This window comes from Pelecanus crispus, chromosome 1, assembly GCF_030463565.1.
Source record: "Pelecanus crispus isolate bPelCri1 chromosome 1, bPelCri1.pri, whole genome shotgun sequence".
NCBI classification, from domain to species: domain Eukaryota; kingdom Metazoa; phylum Chordata; class Aves; order Pelecaniformes; family Pelecanidae; genus Pelecanus; species Pelecanus crispus.
In genome coordinates this window covers 62,751,475-62,775,417 of record NC_134643.1, presented here as the reverse complement: position 1 = coordinate 62,775,417, position 23,943 = coordinate 62,751,475, and the positions used below count along the sequence as shown (strand labels likewise).

Sequence of the window (23,943 nt, the reverse complement as noted above, 5' to 3'; positions counted from 1 at the left end):
GTAGTGTCATTTTGTGTAATACTTATCATGTCCTTAGAGATACTTATCATCTTACTTATCATCTCCTTAGAGACACTTGTGCTCACTGCCACCTGTCAACGTCCTGCACAATTAAACTTCTAGGGTCTTAAAAACCCCAATATGACCATCTTAAGTTTGCACAGAAGCCAATGAGTGGAGGTGACATATTTACATTATGATTATTTGACAACATTTACCAAAGCAGAGCTCTCTCCCTAAAAAAAAAAAAAAAAAAAAAAAGTTATTTGAAACATTGTTTATGTTGTTTCACACAAAACTAAATTTGACCTCTTCTTTCCCAGACCTAGGTTGGTCTCTTAGAATGCACTTTAAATAGGTAAAAACTCATCAACAATAAACCTGCCAACCAGATCTTTCTCCCCTAGAAACTTTTAAAATCAATAGATTCCAAAGGATGGATTCCTTTTAATCAGAAAACAATTTTAGTAGGTGCTATTTTCAGACCTGCTGCATTACAGAGTTAGCTTTTATGGATGATCCTGCACTTACTGATACATCTCTCACCCGAGTTGCTATTTTTGTTGCTCTTTCCCCACTGAAATTGCTGATGCTCCTGGCGACTCTGCTTTTGAAACCATTTCTTTTTCTGCTGATGATACAGATTCTGCCGAGATAATGTAATTGCTGTGGTCATTGTTAATGGCCCTTGAATAGCTCCTTCTCTTACTATCCAAAGTACTTCTATTTTTATTCTCCGATATTACACTCACCAGGGCCCTGAAAAAAAAAACCCAAACCAACAGTGACTGACCGCATGCAGGTAAGTATCTCAAGGCTCTGTGTGACAACAAATGACAGTGAGATGATGAGATGACACCATTGCTGCAGTCACCCCGTGCAGCCGTCTCTGAGCTCCCGACCCTCCCCCAGAGCTGGGATAGTTCCTGGCACCGCTCCCTTCCTCCAGCATCAGGAAGGGGAAGTGCTGGGGGGCTGGGGGTCACAATCTGTCGGCTGTACCCGACGGAGTTTTCCCTCAGCAACGTGACAGAGGTGTGGAATCGGTGCGAGAGGGGCTCGGGCTGGGGCCCTGTACTCCAGGGGAAAAGCAGAAAAGCTCCCAAAGCCCCCGCCCCTCGGAGACAGGCCCTGCCTCACCAAAACCATCAGCTCAAGGCTGCGGGGGGGGCGGAGTAAAGAGGGGAGAGAGAGGACTCCCCTGCCCCACCGCACCTCCGAGGCGCCGCTGCCCGCTCCGCAGGAGCCTCGCTTGCCGCCCCGCTCTCCTCCCGCACCCCGCGGCCGAGGCGCAGTGCCTGCCTTCCCCCCTCCGCTCTCCCTCTGCTTTAATCCCCCCGCCCCGGCCCCGACCTTGGCCGCGGGGCCGGCGCTTGGCGGCACCGACCCCTGCGCCCCGGCCCGCCGGGCCCTGAGGGCGCCAACGGCGGGAACGGCGCGGGGCGGCGGGGCGGGGCGGGGCGGGGCGGGGCGGTGGTGTGCAACGGCTGCCCTCGCGGGGGCGCTGCCGCCCCGCCGCCGCCGCCCGGAGTCCACGCGCCCCCCGCCCCTCCTCCTCCCCTCTTCCGCCTCCATTTCCCAGAGTGCGGCGCGGCAGCGGGGCAGGAAGTCTCGTGCGCCTGAGTCAGGGGAGGAGGGGGAGCCGCTGCCGGGGGCTGGCGGCGGCGATGGCGCTGGACACCCTCTCCCCGGACTGGGAGTTCGACCGCCTCGACGACGGCTCGCAGAGTAAGCGCGCCCGGAGGGCGGGGCGGGAGGCGCCAGCGCGGGGCTGCGGCGGTGACCGCCACAGGGTGCGGGGGAGCCGCAGGCTTGAGGGGACCCCCCCGGCCCCCTCACGGACCCCTCCTGGCCCCGCTCGCCGCTGCACCCCCGCTGGGAACGGGAGGGAGGGAGGAAGGAGGAAGCAGTCGTGGGAGCTGAGCGAGCTCGCCCTCCCCAGCTTCCCTCACGGACCCTGCCCTGTGCGGGAAGCCGGGCGCTCGCCGCGCCCCTGCCCCCGGCCGCCAGCCGAGCGCTGCTCCTCCTCCGGGCTGCTCAGGCCTGCGGGGGTGGGCTGTCGCCGTGACCTTTTTTCCTCCCACCGCCCTCTCCGTAGTTGTTGGAGGTTGTTGGGGGCGGGAGAGTGGCTTTTCCAGCCCTTCATCCCTTATTCCCTCTGGGGAGTCGTCTCCAGTGCCCCAGCGTGGCGGGGGCAAGGCAGGCTTGCGTGACTTTCTTCTTGCACGAACCGGGCAGGAGGAGCAGATGCTTGTCGTGGGGATGGTGGTTTTTTTCCTTCCCGATCATTTCTCGCGGCTCACAAATTTTCGCAGGTGCTTCCTCGGTTAGCCAGAGAAGTCATATCGAGATAAGTTAGTTGCATGCAGCTTCTGTTGCTAAAGGCTTTCTGGCACGGAGTTGGGCGGTCACTTGTGGTTTCACCTTTAAAAAATAATTAAATAAGACCTTGTGATGCTTAAGTCTTTGGCAGTGGGTTTGTGTGCCCGTCGAAATCCACGTTTTTCTCAGCCTGTGTGGAGGTGACCTACTTTCTAAACAGGGAATGTATATGGCTGTCACACTGTAATACACACTGTAAATTGAACTGTGCCAAAGTAATTACACCAGGTGTTGCTGTGAAAATATGTCACTCATGGACCAACTGTTTCACATATAATGTTATCCCAAGGGATGATACTGTTTATGCCATATTCATTTAATCTGGGTTTCAGTGGGAACTGAAGCTGTCCTGAGCTGAGTTTTTTTTACCAGTTCTCTGGCTGTAGAATTGGAAATGTAGCTTTTACTCAAAATGCCAGATCTCTACTCGTTTGACTGTGACATGAAGCGCAGCTGGGAGAACTTTATGTGACATAATATGCTCCGTTGCCACCACCTTGATGGTGACCAAACAGGCTGATCTTCTGTTGACAGCAGCACACAACATTCTCCTAGAGAAAAGCCAAAGAAAAATCCTGTGACTTGAGAAACATTTTTTTGTTGTTGTTGTCTACTTTCACTTTATGCCTACATCACTAACCTTTAGCAATTATAATGTTCTCACCTGAGGACATAAGTAAGTCTGGTTTGTTGCATCTCTGTGCTAGATATTTACGGACAGAACACTTGCAAATCCTGCTGTGGCAATAAGTCCGCTGCATATTGATATTGCTGACTTTATGGAAGAATATAAGATTAAGTTGGGGGATCTGTACTGCTGAGTAGATCTCTTGCATTGTTCTACTTGTAATGCTTTCATTTGATCACCTGAATAGCAACTAAACCAAACTTTATTGTAAAGAGATTATACCTTATGAAGTATATCTGCTGCTCTGAAGAAAAAGAAAATACCTGCTTTCTGTGACTTCTTTTTCTTTCTCCCTGTGAGCCAGTTTATTTAGGAAAAACTTTCTGCATCTTTAAAAAATGACTAGGAGACAGGGGAAGCTTTTTATCAGTTCAACCCTGCCTATCTCTGGCTAGCTAATAGCTTTCACTCTCTTGTCTCTCTAAAATGGTGAGAAATTATTCACACCTGTCTCTCATATGATCAGTACAAGGTGGCAAATTGATGGCTATCAGTAGTTAAGTATTTGGAAATATTTAATACCAGTTATGTTGAGCTATAGCATTGTTCAAATTCATCATTTGGCTGCTGGAAAGGTGACAGTTTGTGGGCCTCTAGCAGAGGACTGCTGCGAGATTTTGTTTGAGAAATGCTGCCTGTTTCTTAGGGAATTAATTTGAACAGCAGTGCTAATTTCCTACTCTTGGATGACTTGGGAGCTTCTTCTGTTCTTCTATAAAGCCCCAATATCTCTGTCAGTTTCTCTGCTCTTAGTTTGTCTTTTGTGCAAAGGGAGGAGATGGGATTGGGGGAATACCATAGCATACCTCTATACTCCAAATTTTCTAGCAGTAAAGTACTGGAACTGACATGATGGGTCATTAAAATCTGTTCTGTAGGGCTCTGCATCCATCAGTGTTCTACTGGTTTTCTGCAGCAGAGCTTTCAGAAGATACACTGGAAGAAACCTGAAAGACGAGATTAATTTGATGGAATAGAATAATAGGATGATGCAACTCAAGGGCCATACATCAGTGTCTGGAGTACATACTGCTGATGGAGAGTTTTTTTGTTCACTTGCTTCTTATCAGTTTACATGAAATCCAGTCTCCTTATTTTGACAGTGCCTGTGCACTTGTCTAGGCTTCAGGTACAGGTAGAACTCAACGGCACTAGTGCGGGACTTAGTGTGGGCGAGTTTACCGTGCTTCTTGGATAGGCTTTGCAGTCCGTGTGCCCTTATGGTTGGCATTGCTGCTGGCTTCAAAGTAGTAGCTTGGAATTAGTTCAGGACTTCAGTCATTTCTCCCCCTCAGTGTCAACCGTCCTGTGCATAGTCCTTCTCATCTTTTCCTTATTAATTTGCCCTTACTCATTCCTCCCTCCCCTTATGCCTGGTGCAGTGCCTTAGTCAAGTATTTTCTTTCTCCAAAAAATGTCTAAGTGATAATTGATTCAGTAGTGCTCTCCCACTGATGTAGCCATCAACTACCATTTGGCTTGTTTATTGGCAATGTGGATGAGTGAGAGGTTAAGCATGCAGAATAAAACAGTGTAAGCTTTTTAATTTTCTAGAGCAGCCTGCTTGCTGAAATGTGAAAAGGGCATGTATAAAGCTATGTGAGAGTTGAATTCTGGTTTAGGAAAAGTTCAGTTGTTCAGCTGATCTACATTCTCTGACTCTTTTAGATAAATACATTTTCAACAAATAGCAGAAGATCACAAGCTATTAGATTTGTTATCTAATTATGGGGAAGACACCTTAGTCTTCACATGAAAAAGGACTGTACTTTCTTACTGAGCATAGAAGCCTTGACCTATAATCATCACTCCGTAGTTCAGATTATGCAACTAAGTCAGTATATATAATTTGGGGGAGGGAGAAGGGGGAAGTGTCATAATATGGGAAGAAAAAAGAGTGAATGAAACTTTTGTGGACCAATAGTTTTTAGACTTACTTTGCTAATTAATGCTGCTATTCTTGGTGTTTGACCAGCGGAATGTTACCTTTTGAACATAAAAACCTACTTGCCCCAAGCAGGAATAGGACGGCTGTGCATTTCAATGTCCAGGTGCTAAGCAGAAGTAAAGTTCTGCTTGAAGATGGTGAATTTGCAAGTAGGGGGAATGACTGAAAGTCAAAAACTGCCTGTATAATGCCCAGATGACTCACTGAGAGGCAGGAGGGAGAGAGTGGAAGGGGGGTTGCTACTAATACAGCTGCTACGCAGGCTGAAATGATTAGACCCATTGCCTCGAAGTTCTAATATAATTGTGTATGTACGAGTTCAGCCGATGGGTAGAATCACTTGCCGTGTTACAATTTTTACACTACTTTGCTCAGCATCTTGATGTGATTGTTAGGTTTGTTAAGATCTTAGTTTGAAAATATATGTAAATTTAAAAAACAATTTTCTGCAAACCTCTTAGGTGTTTGATATTCTTTAAGTAGTATTTGGATTTCTTTTAAACAAACACTGAGTTGTATGATTTGTTTTTAAACAAATAAGAACGTTGTATTAAAGATGCAGTTGTATTAAGGAAAAATGCTGCAGCAAAATGAGGAATACTACAAGCTAAATAGCAACAGATTAAATATTTTTTTATACAATTTTTGAATATTGCAGTTTACTGAACAGTGTGTAAAACTGTACAAATGTTATCAATTCTCAGAAATTCATGCTGAAGTGCAGCTGAAGAATTATGGAAAATTTCTTGAGGAATATACATCTCAGCTGAAGAGAATTGAAGATGCTTTGGATGACTCTGTTGGAGATGTTTGGGACTTCAGTCTTGATCCCATTGCATTAAAGGTCTTCATATATTTAATATGCATTGCAACTGCTATTTTCCTAGTTCATCCTTCCCTTCAAAACCTGAGAAGTAAAAGCTTGATGCATTTGTGATCTTAAAATTTTTACTTTAGTGTTTGAGAAACCTATCCAATACTATTTTAATTATCTATCACATAATTAATAAATTGCATATCGTAAGAGAAGATGTTTTCATATTATTCTTTTCCAGTCTTCTGGGTACTAGTGGAAGTTAAGTGAATTTATAGTTCTGCATGTGTTGGGAAGCCTAATTCCAGCAAACTTCTTCCCTGTGGGTGTTAGTGTTTTTATCTGGCGGTTGAGGTTCCAGAAGAGCTCACTAATACTTGTATAACTGCAGAGCAAACTGTGTGTGTATTTATAGTTGTGTTTTGACTTAATGGCCTTGGTACAGTATTTCCTGTCCTCCAGAGGTGGCCGTTTCCTTGGTCATGTGTTCTCTATCCTCTGTGGAGCTTTTTTTTTTTTTTTTTTTCTCTTCACTGAATTTGCAGACATCATTTAAAAATGCTTGTGCTACTATATGGAACTTGTCTGTGCTGAAGATGAACTCTTAAGTAATCAGCTGTCTGAATAATTTGAATAAATTATGTGTAGGGCCAGCACAGTGCTGGATGGATATGAACTGGTCAATATCATGGCTGACTTCAGTACAAAATATCAGTGCCTGCATACAGATACACACTATGCATCTGATGTCCTGCATTTGGGATTCTTAATTCATGTTTTCAGTTTCCTGAGCTGTTTTTAATACACCATAATGACCACGCTTTTGCTTTCCAAGTTTTGTAAGTAAATTGTTGTAAATGCTGTATAGCTAGTTATTTGCCTTTCTGCCTAGAGTGAAAGGAAAGGTATTTCCATGTAAAGGTGAAGAGTGAAGGTTTCCTGCAGTGTAGGTTGCCAGTAACGTGCAATTATTGCTCTCTTATTGCTGACCTTATTCACGATTAAACTGGGGGAAAAAAATGACTTACCTAGTTGGATGAACGTATTTTTGACCAATATTTTCTAAAGTTGTTTGTTTTTGTTTTGTGGTTTCTTTGGGTTTTGTGGTGTGGTTTTTTTTTTTTTTTTTTTTTTTTTTAATTTTAGCTTTTGCCATATGAACAGTCCTCCCTGCTGGAGCTCATAAAGACAGAAAACAAGGTAAGTGTGTTATGCTTACTAGAAAAAAAAATACATATATTCTAGCTAAGACCAAGCCCTAAACGTGAATCTATCTAATCTGTGTGTTTTTTTCCCCTTTGAGTCTAGGTTCTAAACAAAGTAATAACTGTGTATGCTGCCCTTTGCTGTGAAATCAGGAAGTTAAAATATGAGGTAAATTCAGCTGTCTTTTATTGCTGTGTATGAAAATGTTTGCAGATTGGCAAGCTGATATATAAGTTGATTTTTTTTAGCAGTAAAGAAACAAGATACAATGTCTAAATAATTTTTGTAGGATATATGTAATCATGCTATTTATTAAAAACCAAATTTCTGCTTTTGTTGTTAGGCAGAAACTAAATTTTATAATGGCCTCTTGTTTTATGGAGAAGGAGGTAAGTAGCTCCATTTACTGTAAAAATTAGTAGTGTTACGTTACTTTTCCAGGTTATGTTAAATGCTACAGTAAGTGTAATTTTATAATGCAGATACATACTTTCTCTGTATCTTTGATGAACAACAAATAATGGACTTTGAGGTTACAGGGATGTATGTTGGTGTCTTGTAACTACCCCCAGTTAGCTTCAGATAATGGTAAGATTTATCTGTTACATTAACAGGAAGTTTTGTTGCAGCCTTATTTACATGAGAAGTAGGGAGTATAGGCTGTTGAGGTTGTATTTAATGTATAACATACAGAAACCTGAGCTTATATACCATAGCGGCTGTTTTTCGAAGTATGGCATTGAAAACCTGTTTTTCACATGCAAACACATCCTAAACAGACTTATTTCCTACTAGGACTAGATTTTACATTGGTTGTAGTAAAACAATAAGTCTGTAGTTTGATTGTAATAGAACAAGGAAACTATTAATAAATAACTTGGTCCAAGTCCTGCCTACTTTACTTATGCAATCATAGTTGTTCCAAGAGAAGTTGCAGTGTGGTAATGTTATCTGCCCTTCAAGAGCAGGTACTAGTATTTGTATTACTGTTTAGACCATGACATAATACAGGGGCATAAGCCAATTCGGTTAACAAATCATGAGACCCTGCTTTAGGCAAAAACTGCTTTCTGTCTTGGAGTTAAACAGGTAACTCCTCCGAAGGGTTGATCTTAAGCTTCCACCTTAAAGGATGCTAGTCTGGGAATAAGCCCAGATCTTGGTCCTGAGGACCGAACATATTAGTGAGTTGACTTAGAGACATCACCTAACTTTGTTTTCGATTTCAGAAATTTGAGAGAAACTAAAAGTAGTAAAAAGGGGCTTTAAAAAAAGCTTTTCAAGAGCCTTGACTGTGACAGAAATATTGGGGAATGTGCAATCTTTGAGATAGGGACTGTTTATCGTTCTTTTAAGTGCTATGTAAGATGACTGTTGTGGTTTGGTTAAAGAACATGAAAAAGTGGTGGGTTGGTTTTTTGTCTTTTTTTTTTTCCCCCTTAGCAGATTCTCACTTCTTATCAGACATGGTTTTAAATATCTTAAAAGAAAGTGATATGCTGCCAAAATGATAACTAGGGGATCTCTCGAAACTTCTCCATGTCTCTAGCACGAAAAAAGTCAGACTGTTGCAGATTAACATATTATATCAGCAGTTTGTTCCTTATGGGTGTTCTGCAGGGAATGCTTGAGAATGGCAGGAACTGAGAGGTCAGCCTTCTGTGGGTTAGGTGGGGATGCAGAAATTATGTTCTCCACTTCCATATCCCTCCTTGTAGCATCTACTTTGATAACAGCAGGCTTGCTTACTTAGAACAGCTGGCAAAGTTACTGGCTTAAGAATGGTTGAAATTTAAACAAATACTATGCTGGCCTTTTCCTTCTGTATACAGAAACATCTTTTTCATCTTGTCCTTTGAGTGGTTAGGGCTAGTCTAGGAACTTTAAATAGTTAGTTGGATTGGGTTTTTTGGGACGTACACTGAGCAGAGTAAAGGTTACATAAAAGGTGTAAAGAGGAAGCATGCAATATTCAGAATCTTGTCCCAGAGCTCTATCTTACAGAAGTGTGGAGACCACTTTAGTCTCTGGTGACTGCTTTAAAATAACATATTTTATGAAGCAGTAAGACCTGCATTTCTTATGCAGGTAAACTTGTAATTGTAAGCCATTTTTACTCAGTGGCCCAATAGAAAAATCTCAAGTCTAGAGCATTAATCTGTCATCACATTAAAAAGACTGTATTTTGTCAGGTAGTATTACAAGTGCGCCAGCTGACTGAAACAATTTGGCATTGGTGATGTAATTATTGTATTTTATAGTATCCTGTTAGTGTACTTTGTCATACAGGTAATGCTTTGAAGCTATGGTGATGAGCTGGTTCTTTTGTGCAGGATGACATGTGGGAAAAAGAAAATACATTTCTTCAGGAAATTGTATGCTACACAGCTTTTTCTTCTGATTAATGATGTAGTATATTCTTTCAGTAAATACCAAGGATGTTCCTTGCAATGTAAATCTCTAGTGCTTTCATATCAACTTTTTAAATGGCAACTTTTATATTAAGGTACATCATCTATATGCCTTTAAAGAATTATGTTTCATATTCTTTATTTTGTTTCAGGTGATGGAGACTTTTCCTGCTTTGTGTCTAACTTAAACAATGTAATTTTTAATGGGAAAGAAACTTCAAAAATAAGTCCATCTTAGGAAAGCAAAATTAAAAGTTTTTAAGGCTCCATCAGTATGCTTACAATAGTGCGCACCACTTATATGACAAACAAATGGCTTGGAGGGCAAGCTTCAATGTTAATTTAACAGGTCTAACACAGGCTTCTGAAAGTAGTGACAAATGTTTTTCTTTCAAGCCACAGATTCCAGCATGGTGGAGGGAGATTGCCAAATACAGATGGGAAGATTTGTTTCTTTCTTGCAGGTAGAGTATGTTTTACTTTTTGACAGCAATTATAATCTTAATTTTACTAGCAAAGTGGATTTAACAGTCTGCAGTATCCTGCTTTGCATCTTGCTGAAAGGCATTGCAGTCATTTGATATGTTACTATGTTTTGCCTGCAGACCTGTCACAACCAGCTGACATATCACACATTGTTTTGGGGTTTTTTTATTATACTTGTGTCCTGGTTTCGGCTGGAATAGAGTTAATTTTCTTCCTAGTAGCAGGCATAGTGCTGTGTTTTGGATTTAGTATGAGAAGAATGTTGATAACACTGATGTTTTAGTTGTTGCGAAGTACTGCTTATGCTAGTCAAGGACTTTGCAGCTTCCCATGTTCTGCCAGGTGCACAAGAAACTGGGAGGGGGCACAGCCAGAAGAGTTGATCCAAACTGACCAAAGGGCTATTCCATACCATATGATGTCATGCTCAGTATATGAACTGGGGGGGGGGTTGGCCAGGGAGCCGCGATCGCTGCTCGGGAACTGGCTGGGTATCAGTTGGTGGGTGGTGAGCAATTGCATTGTGCATCACTTGCTTTGTATATTATTATCATTATTATATTGTTATTATCATTACCATTCTACTTTTTTTCAATTATTAAACTGTTCTTATCTCAACCCAGGAGTTTTTCCTCACTCTCACTCCTCTGATTCTCTCCCCAATCCCACTGGGGCAGGGGGAGTGAGCGAGCGGCTGTGTGGTGCTTAGGTGCTGGCTGGGGCTAAACCACGACAACTTGTCTAAAATTCTGGAAGTCTAATGAGAGAAGACATTAGTTTGTGTAATCATTGTTAAAAGGAATTTGAATTTACTTAAGAAAATTTCAGTAAGAGAAGATAAATTGAGGTTGTTTCATTTGATGGTAAAGATATTTATTTTTATGGTTTTGATTAGCAAGATGTAGTTTTCTTGAACATTGGAAATGGATTCATTGTTTATACATCTTTTTTTAGCAGACAGAATTAAAAATTAAAACACCTCGAAAAAAATTGGTTGTGCCTCACTCAAACTTTCAAGGAAGAATATGTGTTTCTTAAACAGTTTGGTTGTTATCAGGGTCCTTTGCATGAAAACAGGATCTCTGTTTCTTCTGAGGTTTTCCTGGGCTCTTGGGTTTCAATCTATTGTGGAGTTTTCTTGTCTTCGCTGTAGCTTAAGTGGCAGTCCTGTTCCCAAAAATGTTTCTGGTTTTATGCAATATTGCTCATAATGAAGTATCTGTGTTGAAGTAGAGAATATACAGGAAGCTTCCAGAATGTTTAAACAAATTCTAGTTTAACAAAGGTTAAAATTCCTGTTCTTGCTGTATGCTAGCATGGCAGTAGTAATTTACTAAGTTGCAACAGGTTGAATGCTATAGGAAGTTTATTTCTCAACCCCTTTTACTATGCCCAAGTGCAGTTAGTTGTTAGGCTATCTTAGTTTTTTTTCCCCCCACTTTTCAAGTTTTTGTCCTGTCAGCTTCCTTCATCCTCTATTTCTTTCCAAGCAGATGTTTAAGACACCTTTTAGTGGCTCTGAAATGGGGCTACTGTATACCTGTGGTTTTCCAGAATAATGCTGTGAAACACTAGTTAGGTACTCTTGATCCTGCAGAAAAGAGTGTATTTGGAGAACTGTGTTAAAACCATAATCTCGTCTGTATTATGTAGCTGCTAATATGCATGTGCTGTTAAATTGGACTATTTCCTGGAAGTTCTAAAATGGCAGCTGATGCCCCTTCCCCAGGAAACATGATCTCAATTGTCTGTTAATCCATTCCTCTGGAATCTGTTGGCTTGTTTCAGCTGCATTTGATAGAGGAATACAAGTATAAGAAGTAATGACACTTTTATGTTTTGTGAAAACTGGTGACTAATAGAAGGCAGAAGCCCAAATAAGATCTATTTTTGATGACGAGGAAGACAGAATTCAGCTGTTAGCCAGTCTTCTGGCAGGAATGGCAGGCTGGCTGGTTAGCCAGCGTGGGCTGTCTGCTGTGAAGCCATCTGTGTACTGGCTGGCTAGACATCACATGCTGACTTTTCCCTCATGGGATTACAGGGTGTATTAGTGAGCAAATATTATTGCAGTTAAGGGAAACTCAGATTCGTTTACCCTGTTGCTCAAGAAATGCTTTCTTAAAATCCAGCCTATAAACTAAGATAGTCTTTCATGTGGTCAGAGTTGACCTGTTCTTACTCATTTTGTAGTATGTAACTGAGCTCAAGTCAGCTCTGCTGTAGTCAAACATATCTCTTGAAGACATTGTCTTGCTTTTTTGAAAGCAGTTTTCTGTGGCTAATCACTCTACAGTAGGTACAGGCTTCTGTGTTAATTTCCAATTTGAATTCAGCTATCACCAGCTGCAAGAGTGTGACTCTTCAATCTAGTGGGAAAATTCACAGCCTTTTCTGTCAGGGATATTCTATCTGAATGTACTTGGGCACTGTTGTCAAGTCACTTCGCACTATCTTTGATAAATTGAACTCTTGAAAACTTTTACAGCAAGATATTTAAAGTACATTGAACTGTTAAGGTGACTCTTTTCTGTACCTTCTTTAAAGAATCAATATCTTTTTTAAAATGTGGCTCTGGGTATCAGTTCTGGTATTTGAGTATCTAGACTGTCAAAGCCATATGCAAATGTGAAATAATTTATGTTTTCCTTATTATGCTGTTGTTTGTGTCCAAAGTCCATACTGGTCCCTTAATAGCCCAGTTTGTACTGGGAGCTTGTGTTAAGTAACTTCTTAGCTTAGCCCCAGATCCTTTTTCGGAGCTGTTACGAGGATGATGTTTTCCATCCTGCTTTAGGTCTGTACACTGAGTTGGATTAGGAATGTGGTTGGAGCTTGGGTTGCAAGTTCAGTGGTTTATGTTCGGTGTTTTGGAAGTAATGACAATTTGTGTATGAGGAGGGTCTGTACATATATGCATTTTATTTTCTTGTATTTCAGGAGCTGTCTTGCTTTGTTACCCGATGTTATGAAGTGGTGGTGAATGTAGTGCATCAGTTGGCTGTTCTCTATACCAGCAACAAGTAATTATTCCCTAAAATGCTATACTGTTTTTATGTATTTTAAATTTTTATGTATTTTATGTATATTAAACACATGTATAAAATATAAATGTTCTGCCTAAGGCATGGTCATTTTTGGAACACTGCGGTCTAGGGATACGGAGAGTGCTTTGCTCTGCAAGTTTGGGCTTCATAAGCCATTATGAAAGTGGATTTGCTTTATTTTCAGAAAAGGTGGTGCTTTTATATAATGAGATGCAAGAACTTTTTTTGCCATTTTTTGATAGAATTGATGCTTCAGAGGCACTTAGTCTTTATGATTAAGAGATTGTCTTATTACTCTTTCATCTTTGCTCTGAGAGATTCCTTCTGTTGACTGATACGGTGGATACCACTAGTTTCAGAAGCTTAAAAATTGGATCACTTCCAGAGTCTAATGTTTTAAATATGTAAATCTTGGTATATATTCCTCACAGAATAAACATGGTTTTAACACCTGAGGTTAAGCTTAGTGAGGGATGTTGGGTTTAGCTCTTCTGAAAACTCTGATGAGAGTTTAGCTCAGAATGGAATTGTTTGGTTTAGCTCAGAATATGACTGCAGGGTTCTTAATTTCTCTACCCTGCCCTGCTCCAGATAGGATAGCATCATTCTTCTCGGTTTTGTTTGTTGTCTTACACTGCAGCACAAGGTAGAATTTCTGTGTGGTGCTGAATGAACAAGGCTGGATGTGTACCTTGGACATGGCTTGATTAAATGTGTGATTTTGTGCTTTTGGGCCACAAGGCTCTACGTATCAAGGCTGCCTGCTGTTAGCATAACTGAATTGGGAATTGCTGATATACATGTGCACTGAATGCAATCAGTGGTTTGAACCAGTCACATGCTGTACATTTAAAAATGCAATATTAAATTCGATCATAGCACACAGATTTCACATAGTGTATACTTTTAATCAGATTTTGAGAATTCTTTTGTTTTCTGAAGTTACTGTGTTAATGAAGAAGAATGTACCCCAAGAAACGAAGAACACACCGTGGTACAAAATTGATAAATATGTTCTATTCTAAGGAGCAAAAAGGCATTAAAATATTTTTTTTTGTTTACAGGAATGCATCTAAAATTATAGAGACATCTGGAGTTCATTTTCAGGTGGGAATGACTTGGAGCCCCTTTTGCTTATGTTAATATATGTATGTCTCTGTCATTAATCCTGAGAAAAGCAGCAAGAAAGTGAATTTCAAGTACAACTTTCAATCTGGAATCTACTTTAAAGGTTTTATTTTGTTAATCAGCTTCTTCTGGCCTTTATGTGGAAAGGGCTGGTATCTCCACGTCTGTCATAGTCTAGCTTTCTTAGCTGAAAAGTGTTTGCATGCTCCCCTAATTGTGTGCAATACGTGCTTCTGCATGTAGACAATTTTGAAAATCCTACCTTCAATGTCAAATTAGATCAGTGAACTTAAAGCTGTGCTTCTACATAAACTAATGTTCCTTGTGTCACTACAAGAAATACTAAAATACTTCTTCTCCCATGTAGTTAGTGATAGGATGAGAGGAAATGGGCTTAAGCTGCGCCAGGGGAGGTTTAGGTTGGAAATTAGGAAAAATTTCTTTACGGAAAGGGTAGTCAAGCATTGGAACAGGCTGCCCAGAGAGGTGGTGGAGTCACCATCCCTGGAAGTGTTCAAAAAACGGGTAGATGTGGCACTTCGGGACATGGTTTAGTCTAGTCTACCCTTGATTGGTTTAGTGTGGACTTGGTAGTGTAGGTTAATGGTTGGACTGGATGATCTTAAAGGTCTTTTCCAACCTAAACGATTCTATGATTCTATAAATCTTTAAGCTACCAAACCAAGAAATCTCCAATTTAACTCTCTAGCTGATGTCTTATTGGCTGATAATGTATTGAAAGGAACTGAAATTTTACTTTCCATACATGACTGTAAGAAACTTTTCAGTAACTACAGTCCTCTTCTTTTTTGTTTTAAACAGGCAATGTATGAGCATCTGGGAGAGTTGCTCACAGTCTTAATCACGCTTGATGAAATAATTGACAATCATGCCACTCTGAAAGATCACTGGACCATGTATAAGAGGTGTGTCTCTGAAGGTGTGAAACATACTCCCACAACATAAAAGAGAAAGCATGTGTGTGTGTCTTTGTTCCAAGAAAGTCAGTGTGGGAACATGGATTTTGATAGCCCCGAGAGTTTTCTAGAAACCTCAATGAAGAGCAGGGCTAAGCTCCCACTTTGTCCTAACAGGACCAGTAAGTTTTTAAAGTGCTGAATGTTACATACACGGTACGTGGTAAGCAGCTTGACAAACAGAGTTATGGTCGGTGGAGTTTAAAATATATTCAATAAGAAATCTAATTTTGCACAGAACTGACTTAAAACTATCCATATTCATCATGGGGGTGGGCATACACATTTAAGAAAAAACACTGTCTTAAGTAAAAGCTGAAGAGTCAACAATTATAAAGGTAGTTAAATTAGTGGAGTAACTACTGTTTCATTGAGAACCTGAATAAATGGGAGTTATTCAAATGCAGATGGCTTATACAGACCTAGTGGGTTTGGTTTTGTTTTGGTTTTTAATTTTGGAGTTGCTGCTGGGCACAGATGTGAGCAATTAATATCTATTATCAAAACAGTACAGGATATGATAAAACTGTTAGCATGTTTTAATTGTGTTGTATATGTGTGTTCTGCACGTACTCCTTACAGGCTGCTAAAATCTGTCCATCACAACCCTTCTAAGTTTGGGATTCAAGAAGATAAACTGAAGCCGTTTGAAAAGCTGCTGTTAAAACTGGAATGCCAGTTACTTGATGGAATGATATTTCAGGTAGTGAAATTAATGTTCCCCAGTATGATAGGGGAAACTATTACATTAAAGTGACACTCTCTTTAGAATGTTTTGTTTGGTTTTGTTTTGTTCTGGATACAGTGATGTGTGAATTTGGCTCTTGCATCTGTGCATGGAAAAAAAAAAAAGGCTCTATTGTAAGATCCTTCCTTGCTCCTCTCATGTGCTAGAACTGTGCCAGGCTTTGAATGGTAGCAGTTAATGCTTACTGTTTTGCAGAATTAATGCCAAGTTGTCTGCGTTTCTTTAAGACTCTGTATTATCAGGGAGTCTGTTTTTCACCAGAAATTTTAATAGTGGTCAGACTTACATAGCATAGGTCTACTTTATTTTAGCTGCAGGTTAAAGTCTCCTCAGTCATCTTGAAAAGATGTTAAGTGTGGCCCCTTGTTACATATTTTGTCTTATTCCTAGCATGTGAGACAGGTAGCTGTCATGGGGTACCACTTCAGTGGTGTATACCCCTGAAACATGCAAGTGGTACAGGTGGATGAGAAGGATTATTACTTTTTCAATACAGTTAATTTAAATGTGTTCATACAAGAACCCATCTGTTTTTCAGAAAAGTGTGCATCTGAGACACTGAAATCGGGTATTGTGGCATAGTGGGCAGAGGATAGCGTTGCTGAATCTGGTCACAGCAGAGTAAATTGAACAGGACTGTTGCTCAGTTCTTACTGTTACATCTTAAATGGCATGGGGAAAAAGATTTTGTTCTGTAAAAGCCTCCAAAAGTGAAATTGTAAATAAATAATTAAACACAGTTTGGCTTATTCTTTCAAAGGACACCGCTACCAGCTATCCGTTTTTCATCTATATTTCTCTAATGTTGCTTTAGTACAAAGACTTCCTTGTATGTTTGAGACATCGGTAGGATTTGCCTGATATTCATTCAGGATGTTTCCCCTCCTGTCCTGTCTGCGCCTCTTCCTAACAAAAATATCTGAAAAATATTCTTAAATACAATTCCATTAAAGACTTTTCTAATATCTTTAGAAAATATGAAATGTCTTTTGTTTTTTTTCTGTTGTGTGGCTTTTAGTAATTTTTTTTTTTAAACAGCCACCAGTGGTGTGGGGGTCTTATGAACCAGATCCTAGAAGTGACTTGCATGATAATTTTGTTTAGTTAATGAAAAGTTAGTAACATATTGTAATGATGTAAATACGCATCTAGTTTCTTATTGCTAGCACATCATGTGGTTTCTTTAAAAATGCCTCAACAGAAATGTTAAGTAAATAAAACTTTTTTTGAATGTTAGGTGTAAGAGAGGTTTTTAATGTTTTCTGTTATACTAAATAATTGAAGTATACTTAAAATCTGTATGTTGTGAAGTCTAAGACTAACTTCAGGTTAGTGCTATATGACATAAATCAGTGTGCTCTTGCAGTATTCTTCTCTTGCAAAATCAGCATTCTTAAAAGAATACTGATTCTTTTCAAAAGAAAAGGTTCAAAATTCATGGCATTATCATAATGCTTTTTTCTTTCCTTTTTGCTCAGGCCTGTATAGAGCAACAATTTGATTCTGTAAATGGTGGAGTGTCAGTGTCGAAGAACAGCACGTTTGCTGAAGAATTTGCTTATACCCTTCGCACAACTTTTGCAAATGTTGAGGCCAAACTTGGTAATGCAAGCTCATGATTCTCCTGCTGGCTTCACTGTCTCTAAAATTGTTTGTATTGTTTGTCTGAGAGTGGACTTCAAAATAGGATTTTTTGGGTGTATTTGTGCAGGTGAACCTTCAGAAATTGACCAGAGAGATAAATATGTGGGCATCTGTGGCCTCTTTGTACTGCATTTTCAGATTTTTCGGACCATAGACAAGAAATTTTACAAGTCATTGTTGGATGTTTGTAAAAAGGTGAATGCTTCATTCTTTTGTCAATAATTAAGGGAGGGGGGGAAATCTTCAGTAATGAAGTAGATAATTTTCTTAGTTGTATAGCATAGCAAAGACTTGGGAAAAGAAAACACACAATTTACCAAAACAAGTCAGAAAGCAGAATTAAGATTTTTCTACTTTTTATAATTTTCTCTCCCCCCATGTTCTTTTAAAGATGCTCCAAAAACCTGTCCACTCGCTTAGCAGCAAGGTAAAATGAGGAGAAATTACATTAAAATGTTTCTTCTTAAGCTCAGTGTTGCACTGAGGACAAAAAATTGTTTGAGTTATGAGTATTGTGTGACTGAATAAATGCTTTGGGTTTTGACCTTGGCTATAAATATGTATGTTGAAACATCACGAAGTCCAAAGGTGGTTAGGGCTTTTTCCTATCAGATGGGATTAAGAAATTAGTAAATTCTCTAATACTGTTTAGAATGACTGAGAGTGGTAATAACTTTGGCTGTGGTGTCCTTAGTGGACTTCTAGGGGAGAAACCTTTTTTAATGTGAACGTAATACTTTGTAGAAACTAGTTATGCAGAAATAAACTGAATTGTGTGTTATGATTCAAAAGAGGCATAACAAACATGCATGGTGGTGCAGTGTTTGGTGTAGCTACTTACGTCTATTGCTACTTGTAGTACTGCCCCCCCCCCTTTTTTTTTTCCCCACCCCAGGTACCAGCCATCACATTAACTGCTAACATTATTTGGTTTGCTGACAACTTTCTGATTCAGAAGATACCAGCTGCTGCCAAACTTCTGGATAAGAAAAGTATTCATACAGTTAAAATGCAAAGGGAGAACTTTCTACAGCAGAAGGCACAGTCACTTACCAAGTATGCTTCCTAAATATCGCTTCATGGTGATGTTTGGCAAACAGTTTATAAACACATGGGTTTCTTATTCAAGTGTACTAGCATGTTGTATAGTGTTGCTCAGTGGTGTTAAACTTTTCCATTTCACTGTGGCAATATGTGTGTGTTAGCATAATTGCACTGCTGCTTTGCTTTTGGTCTTGGGCAGTGGTACAAGTCATGTCTTACAGCTCTTAAGATGAAGAAAAGGTTGAAAAAAAGATCTGGGTGTTCACAGACATTTTGAGGATATTGTAATACAATGCAGATTTTACACCTGCTGATTAGAATTCTGCCAATAACTTTTTCTTGCCTTTTTACAAGTTCTTGCATTGCCTTTAATAATTGGACTGTTGCCTTAAATATTGAGTACTCTTTAAAGTGTAATTTTTTTGTCATAAGCAATGACCTGAATACATTCCTGCTATAACTGCTATAATAAGTAGTAATGCAGTATCACAGTTCTGTAGCATGGAATAAATAGAAGTTTTAAAAGTGAATCAAACATTTAATTACAACTAGTGTAATCCAAGCAGATTAACTGCTGGAGAATTATCTTATTTAAGAGCACTGTAGTTTGACATTGATGGAGTGACAAGTTATCTTTTTATCTTTCATATACATATACACACACCCCCTCCCCAAAAATTCAAACTTGGAGGAAAAAAATTAAATGTAGGACTTCTTTTGTCTAGTGTTTGAAAGCGTTTTCTAGCAGTTTTTAGTCTTTTAATTTAAAGAAGTGTAGTATATGTACTGCTAAGAGGGCCATTTGTTCTCTTGAATGATAGATGATTTTGACTCTTCAGAGTATGTTTGTACAGATATAATTGGCAGACTAATCCTTACCAATACAAAATTAAAATGTAAATGAGCATGAGGTTCTGATACTTTTGGGAGTGGAAAGTTATTACTTTGGGGACTGAAGATTTAACATACTTCCCTTGGCAGAATTTAAGCTTTGGAAAGAGAAAAGAAAATTCTCATACTCTTCTTATTTGAAGTAAGCAACGTTTTTGTTTCTTTCTCCAGAGATATGCAGTCATATTATGTTTTTGTGAGCTCGTGGATGACAAAAATGGAGTCTATCTTGTCAAAGGAGCAACGTGTGGATAAGTTTGCAGAAGATCTTTCTAACCGCTGCAATGTCTTCATCCAGGTGTGCAGTCTTTTAATATGGTGATACAGGAAATGATGCAGCAAACTGATGTTTTGGTGCACGTTGTTGAACATAAAAAGAAATCAGAGAGTTCTGTGATCATCAGTGTGTTATTTTACAATGTGGGAATTCTAAAACTTTAAATGCCCAGTAGATACTCTTAAGTAAATCTGTAAAAGGTACTTCTATAAGGTGTGTGGGGGAAACAAATCTGACTAAAATACTCAGTGGCTAAAATTTTGGATTTTTCTCTTAGGAAATCAAGAAAGCTTCATTTCCTCTGTAGTAAAGATTTTGGTGGGTTTTTTTCCCTTTTGACTCAGTCATAAGGTACATAAGTTGGACTGAACCACTGTCTTAATTTAGTTTTATTTAGCACAGTACATACTTCCAGTAAAGGTTTTGTGTTGTTTCATTGTGCTTTGCCTAGTGATGGTACTTTGCAAGAATCTTAACTACGTTCCGAGACAGCTGGTTTTCTTTTGGCCTACTAACAGCATGTAGTCTTAATGTAAGATGCATCTTATTTCTGAATTTATTTTTGCTAGTTTTGATATGTATCTATCTGCCTGACAGAAATCTGATGAGAATAGGTGTGTGACAGAAGCATGATCCTGAATCTTCTATATCTAAAGACATACATGTACTAGGATCTGTGGTTTTTATATTTGAATTATTTGCAGTGGACTTATGTAAATTTTGCTCTGTAGCAAGTTGAGGTTCCTAGACTGCTTTTTCTCTTTCCCTGGTCTCTCTTTTTGTTACTACTTTTCCTTTGAAATAAGTCAAATAACATTTTTGTCATGCTGTATGTAATCAACATTGTATTTAAAAGCTTAGCATACATTGATTTAGAAGTGATTGGGGTTTTTTTACTGTGGGATGGACTGGTCTATTTAGACAGTGTAGAACTGTGCAAATACTGTCAGTGTATTTATTCCACGGAATCGGGAAGTTTTAGTTTGTTTTTGTGATAGGCTGTTTTGGGCGGGGCGGGAGGGGGGAGTTGTTTGATGGGTTGCTTTACAATAGGTCTGAAATTATTAGACCTTTGAGGCTGTGCAATTAATTCACTGACCTGTGTTTAATTTGAATGGCTCTATAAGAAGTTAATGATCAGGTGATCTAATGACTTTTAGGCGGTTTCATAATGTCTGCCCAGTAAAAGAGTCTCATTCAGCTTTGGGATCTCAGGCTTGCTTATTATGTGGAGGGGTAGGTTCTCTAGTGTGAAGAGGTAAAAGTTAGTTCTGTCATGTATGAAAGAAAACAGAGAGGACTTGATTGATTGATATGTTGTGAAAAAAATTTTTCCCCTCTTTACTCATTTTATTTTTAGGGTTTTCTTTACGCATACAGTCTTAGCACCATCATTAAAACTACAATGAATCTCTACATGTCAATGCAAAAACCTATGACAAAAACATCGGTGAAAGCTCTGTGCAGACTTGTAGAACTTCTGAAGGTAGGTCACTGGATGAAAACTGATCAAACATCACATATTAAACCCCCCACCCCATAAAAAAAACAAACCCCAAAAACCCACAACTGAGTGGGGACATGTTTTTGCATGGCTTCTTGTTCAAGACTGGATTTGGTTAGAGAACAGGAGATTTGGGAGGCTAGAACTGATTTATTTAACTGCCTTCCTTAGTTGGTATCACAGAATCATTGAGGTTGGAAGGGACGTGGAGGTCATCTGGTCTAACTTCCCCCTGCTCGAGCAGGGCCACCTAGAGCTGGTTGCCCAGGACTGTGTCCAGATGGCTTTTGACTATCTACAAGGATGGAGACTCCACAGCCTCCCTGGGCAACCAGCCTATGCCAGTGCTTGGTCAGCCTCACAGTAAGAAAATGTTTCCTGATGTTGAGAGGGAACCTCCTGTGTTTCAATTTGTGCCCACTGCCCCTTGTCCTGTCATTGGGTGCCACTGAAAAGAGCCTGGCTCAGTCTTCTTTGCATCCTCCCTTCAGGTATTTGTACACATGGATAAGATTTGTGCCCCCTCCCTCCCTCCCACCCTGCCCCAAACCTTCTCTTCTCCAGGCTGAACCATCCCAGCTCTCAGCCTTTCCTCATGTGTGAGGATGTTCAAGTCCCTTAATTATGTTCATGGCCCTTGGCTGGACTCTCTTCAGTATGTTTATGTCTCTCTTGTACTGAGGAGCCCAGAACTGGACACAGTACTCCAGGTGTGGCATTACCAGTGCTGAGTAGAGGGGAAGGATCACCTCCCTCGACCTGGTGGCAATACTTTGTCGAATGCCGCCAAAGATACCACTCGCCTTATTTGCGGCAAGGGCGCACTGCTGGCTCATGTTCAACTTGGTGTCCACTCGGACCCGTAGCTCCTTTGCTGCCAAGCTGCTTACCAGCTTGATGGCTCTCAACATATATTGGTGTATGGGGTTGTTCTTCCCCAGGTGCAGGACTTTGCACTTCTCCTGGTACTTTTTCCAAAAGGAAAATACTCTGTTTTGAGATAACTTCAGAAAGCAATGTTGAACAGAGCTGGATTATTTAAAAAAATGCAAAAAACCAACAGAACTTACATCAGTCTTGAAACTTTTTTATGCTCCTGAATGATTTCAGAAAGCAATGTTGAACAGAGCTGGATTATATAAAAAAGCGCAAAAAAACAACAGAACTTACATCAGTCTTGAAACTTTTTTATGCTCCTGAATGATTTGATTTTCTCAGTTTCTAAGGGTTAATTTCAGCTGCTACTAACAGTATACTACAAAGTAGGAAGAGTCTGTATTTGCAGTGTGGATGAGTCTGCCAGCATAAAGCTAAATTCTAAAGGCAACAATGTCATTAACTACATGAACTATTGTGTTTTGGGATTGACTTTAGGCAATAGAACACATGTTTTACCGAAGAAGTATGGTTGTGGCAGATTCTGTGACGCACATTGCTCAGTATCTGCAATATCAGGCTCTTCATGCTATTTCTGTAGCCAAGGTATGTACTCCAAATTCTAATAATTAATCTTCTAGCTAACTGTTTAAAAAAAATCTTCATTTTAAATCTAAGTATTTTTCTTGCTTTAGTAAAATCTGTAGTGTTGCTCTATCATAATCAACAGATATGTAAGCTTTCCAGTAAGTCAGAGCTTTGCCCTAGGAACTGTACAGTATAGATAGCTAGCTATTTTTGACCAAGAATGGGTCCTCTCTTCCTCTAAACTGCTGCATCTCATCACGTTCTTCTTGTGTTCTTTTCAGTTTTTATTTCTAGTGATTTTCACAAACTGACCTTTTCTTACCTCTTTTCTGATGCATATTCTTAAAGCAGTCTGTTATAGGTCTAAGCAAACAGGCTGTTTTTATTTAAATCTTTGCTTGGCAAAATAGCAGTGGTTAATACATGATGGCTTACAGGAGTCTAATGTGGGCATGTATTGAGTATTTCTGGGGTAAAATGGCTTCTAATGGCAAGACACTGTAATATCTACATATTACATCTTTCTATAAATAAGATCAGTTGAGTACACACTTATCAAATCTTGAATTTCTGAATTCAATTACAATTTTAACAGTAGACTTGTATTTTGGAAGTTTGATATGTTTGAAATTTGGCTGTAATCTAATCTCAGCTTATGTATCTGGCATCTCTGTATTTTCTAGCATAAGCAAAAAAAAAAAAGTTGTACTTCTAAAAAGCTGATATATACATACATATATATATATATAAAAAAAAAAAAAAAAAAAAATCTCTCTCTCTCAGGAGTAGCATGAACTGAAGAAGTTCCAGGCTTCACAGCTACTAAAAAACTGTGTATCTTCAAACAAACAGTTCACATATATTTAGATAACTTTCATAACCTTTTCCAATGATATCTGTAATTACATTACAAATTATTTTTAAATGTATAGAAAAATGCTGAGACTTGTGTATTGAGTGGATATCAAAGGGAACACATCTGTGAACAATTCTTGATATTTTGACTGCTTTTCTGAAGACGTAAGAGGCAAATGCTGGTAAACAGAAGAGTTAATTAGTACTAATCTTTTTTTTGCCTGCTCCACTTAGAAACAAAGTAGTGTAAGGTCTAAGGCATATACCTAACATAGCTTTAGCATGTAAGGTTAGGAGCTTCATGTTGAACATACTTTCTTAGAATTGGAAGAGGTTTTCTTTAACTCTTTCATGAAACTGTACCTCTTCCAAGCTACACTGCTACTCAAATACATCTGTGACTTCAACTTTTTAGCCAGAAGACTTGGT

At 39.4% G+C, this 23,943-nt stretch overlaps 1 protein-coding gene across 1 annotated transcript in view; it reads left to right on the top strand.

Moving 5' to 3' along the window:
• The first annotated feature begins 1,667 nt into the window (after positions 1 to 1,667).
• WASHC4 (WASH complex subunit 4) overlaps positions 1,668 to 23,943 on the top strand; it is a 39,546-nt gene continuing 17,270 nt past the window's right edge. The window contains exons 1-16 of the mRNA XM_075710271.1: positions 1,668 to 1,728; positions 5,723 to 5,862; positions 6,979 to 7,032; positions 7,141 to 7,206; positions 7,382 to 7,427; positions 9,846 to 9,913; positions 12,876 to 12,958; positions 14,047 to 14,089; positions 14,933 to 15,036; positions 15,670 to 15,790; positions 17,314 to 17,437; positions 17,547 to 17,674; positions 18,375 to 18,535; positions 19,586 to 19,712; positions 21,052 to 21,177; positions 22,570 to 22,677. Of these exons, the coding sequence (XP_075566386.1) occupies positions 1,668 to 1,728; positions 5,723 to 5,862; positions 6,979 to 7,032; positions 7,141 to 7,206; positions 7,382 to 7,427; positions 9,846 to 9,913; positions 12,876 to 12,958; positions 14,047 to 14,089; positions 14,933 to 15,036; positions 15,670 to 15,790; positions 17,314 to 17,437; positions 17,547 to 17,674; positions 18,375 to 18,535; positions 19,586 to 19,712; positions 21,052 to 21,177; positions 22,570 to 22,677 (1,560 nt within the window). The remainder of the gene's footprint in view (positions 1,729 to 5,722; positions 5,863 to 6,978; positions 7,033 to 7,140; positions 7,207 to 7,381; positions 7,428 to 9,845; positions 9,914 to 12,875; positions 12,959 to 14,046; positions 14,090 to 14,932; positions 15,037 to 15,669; positions 15,791 to 17,313; positions 17,438 to 17,546; positions 17,675 to 18,374; positions 18,536 to 19,585; positions 19,713 to 21,051; positions 21,178 to 22,569; positions 22,678 to 23,943) is intronic.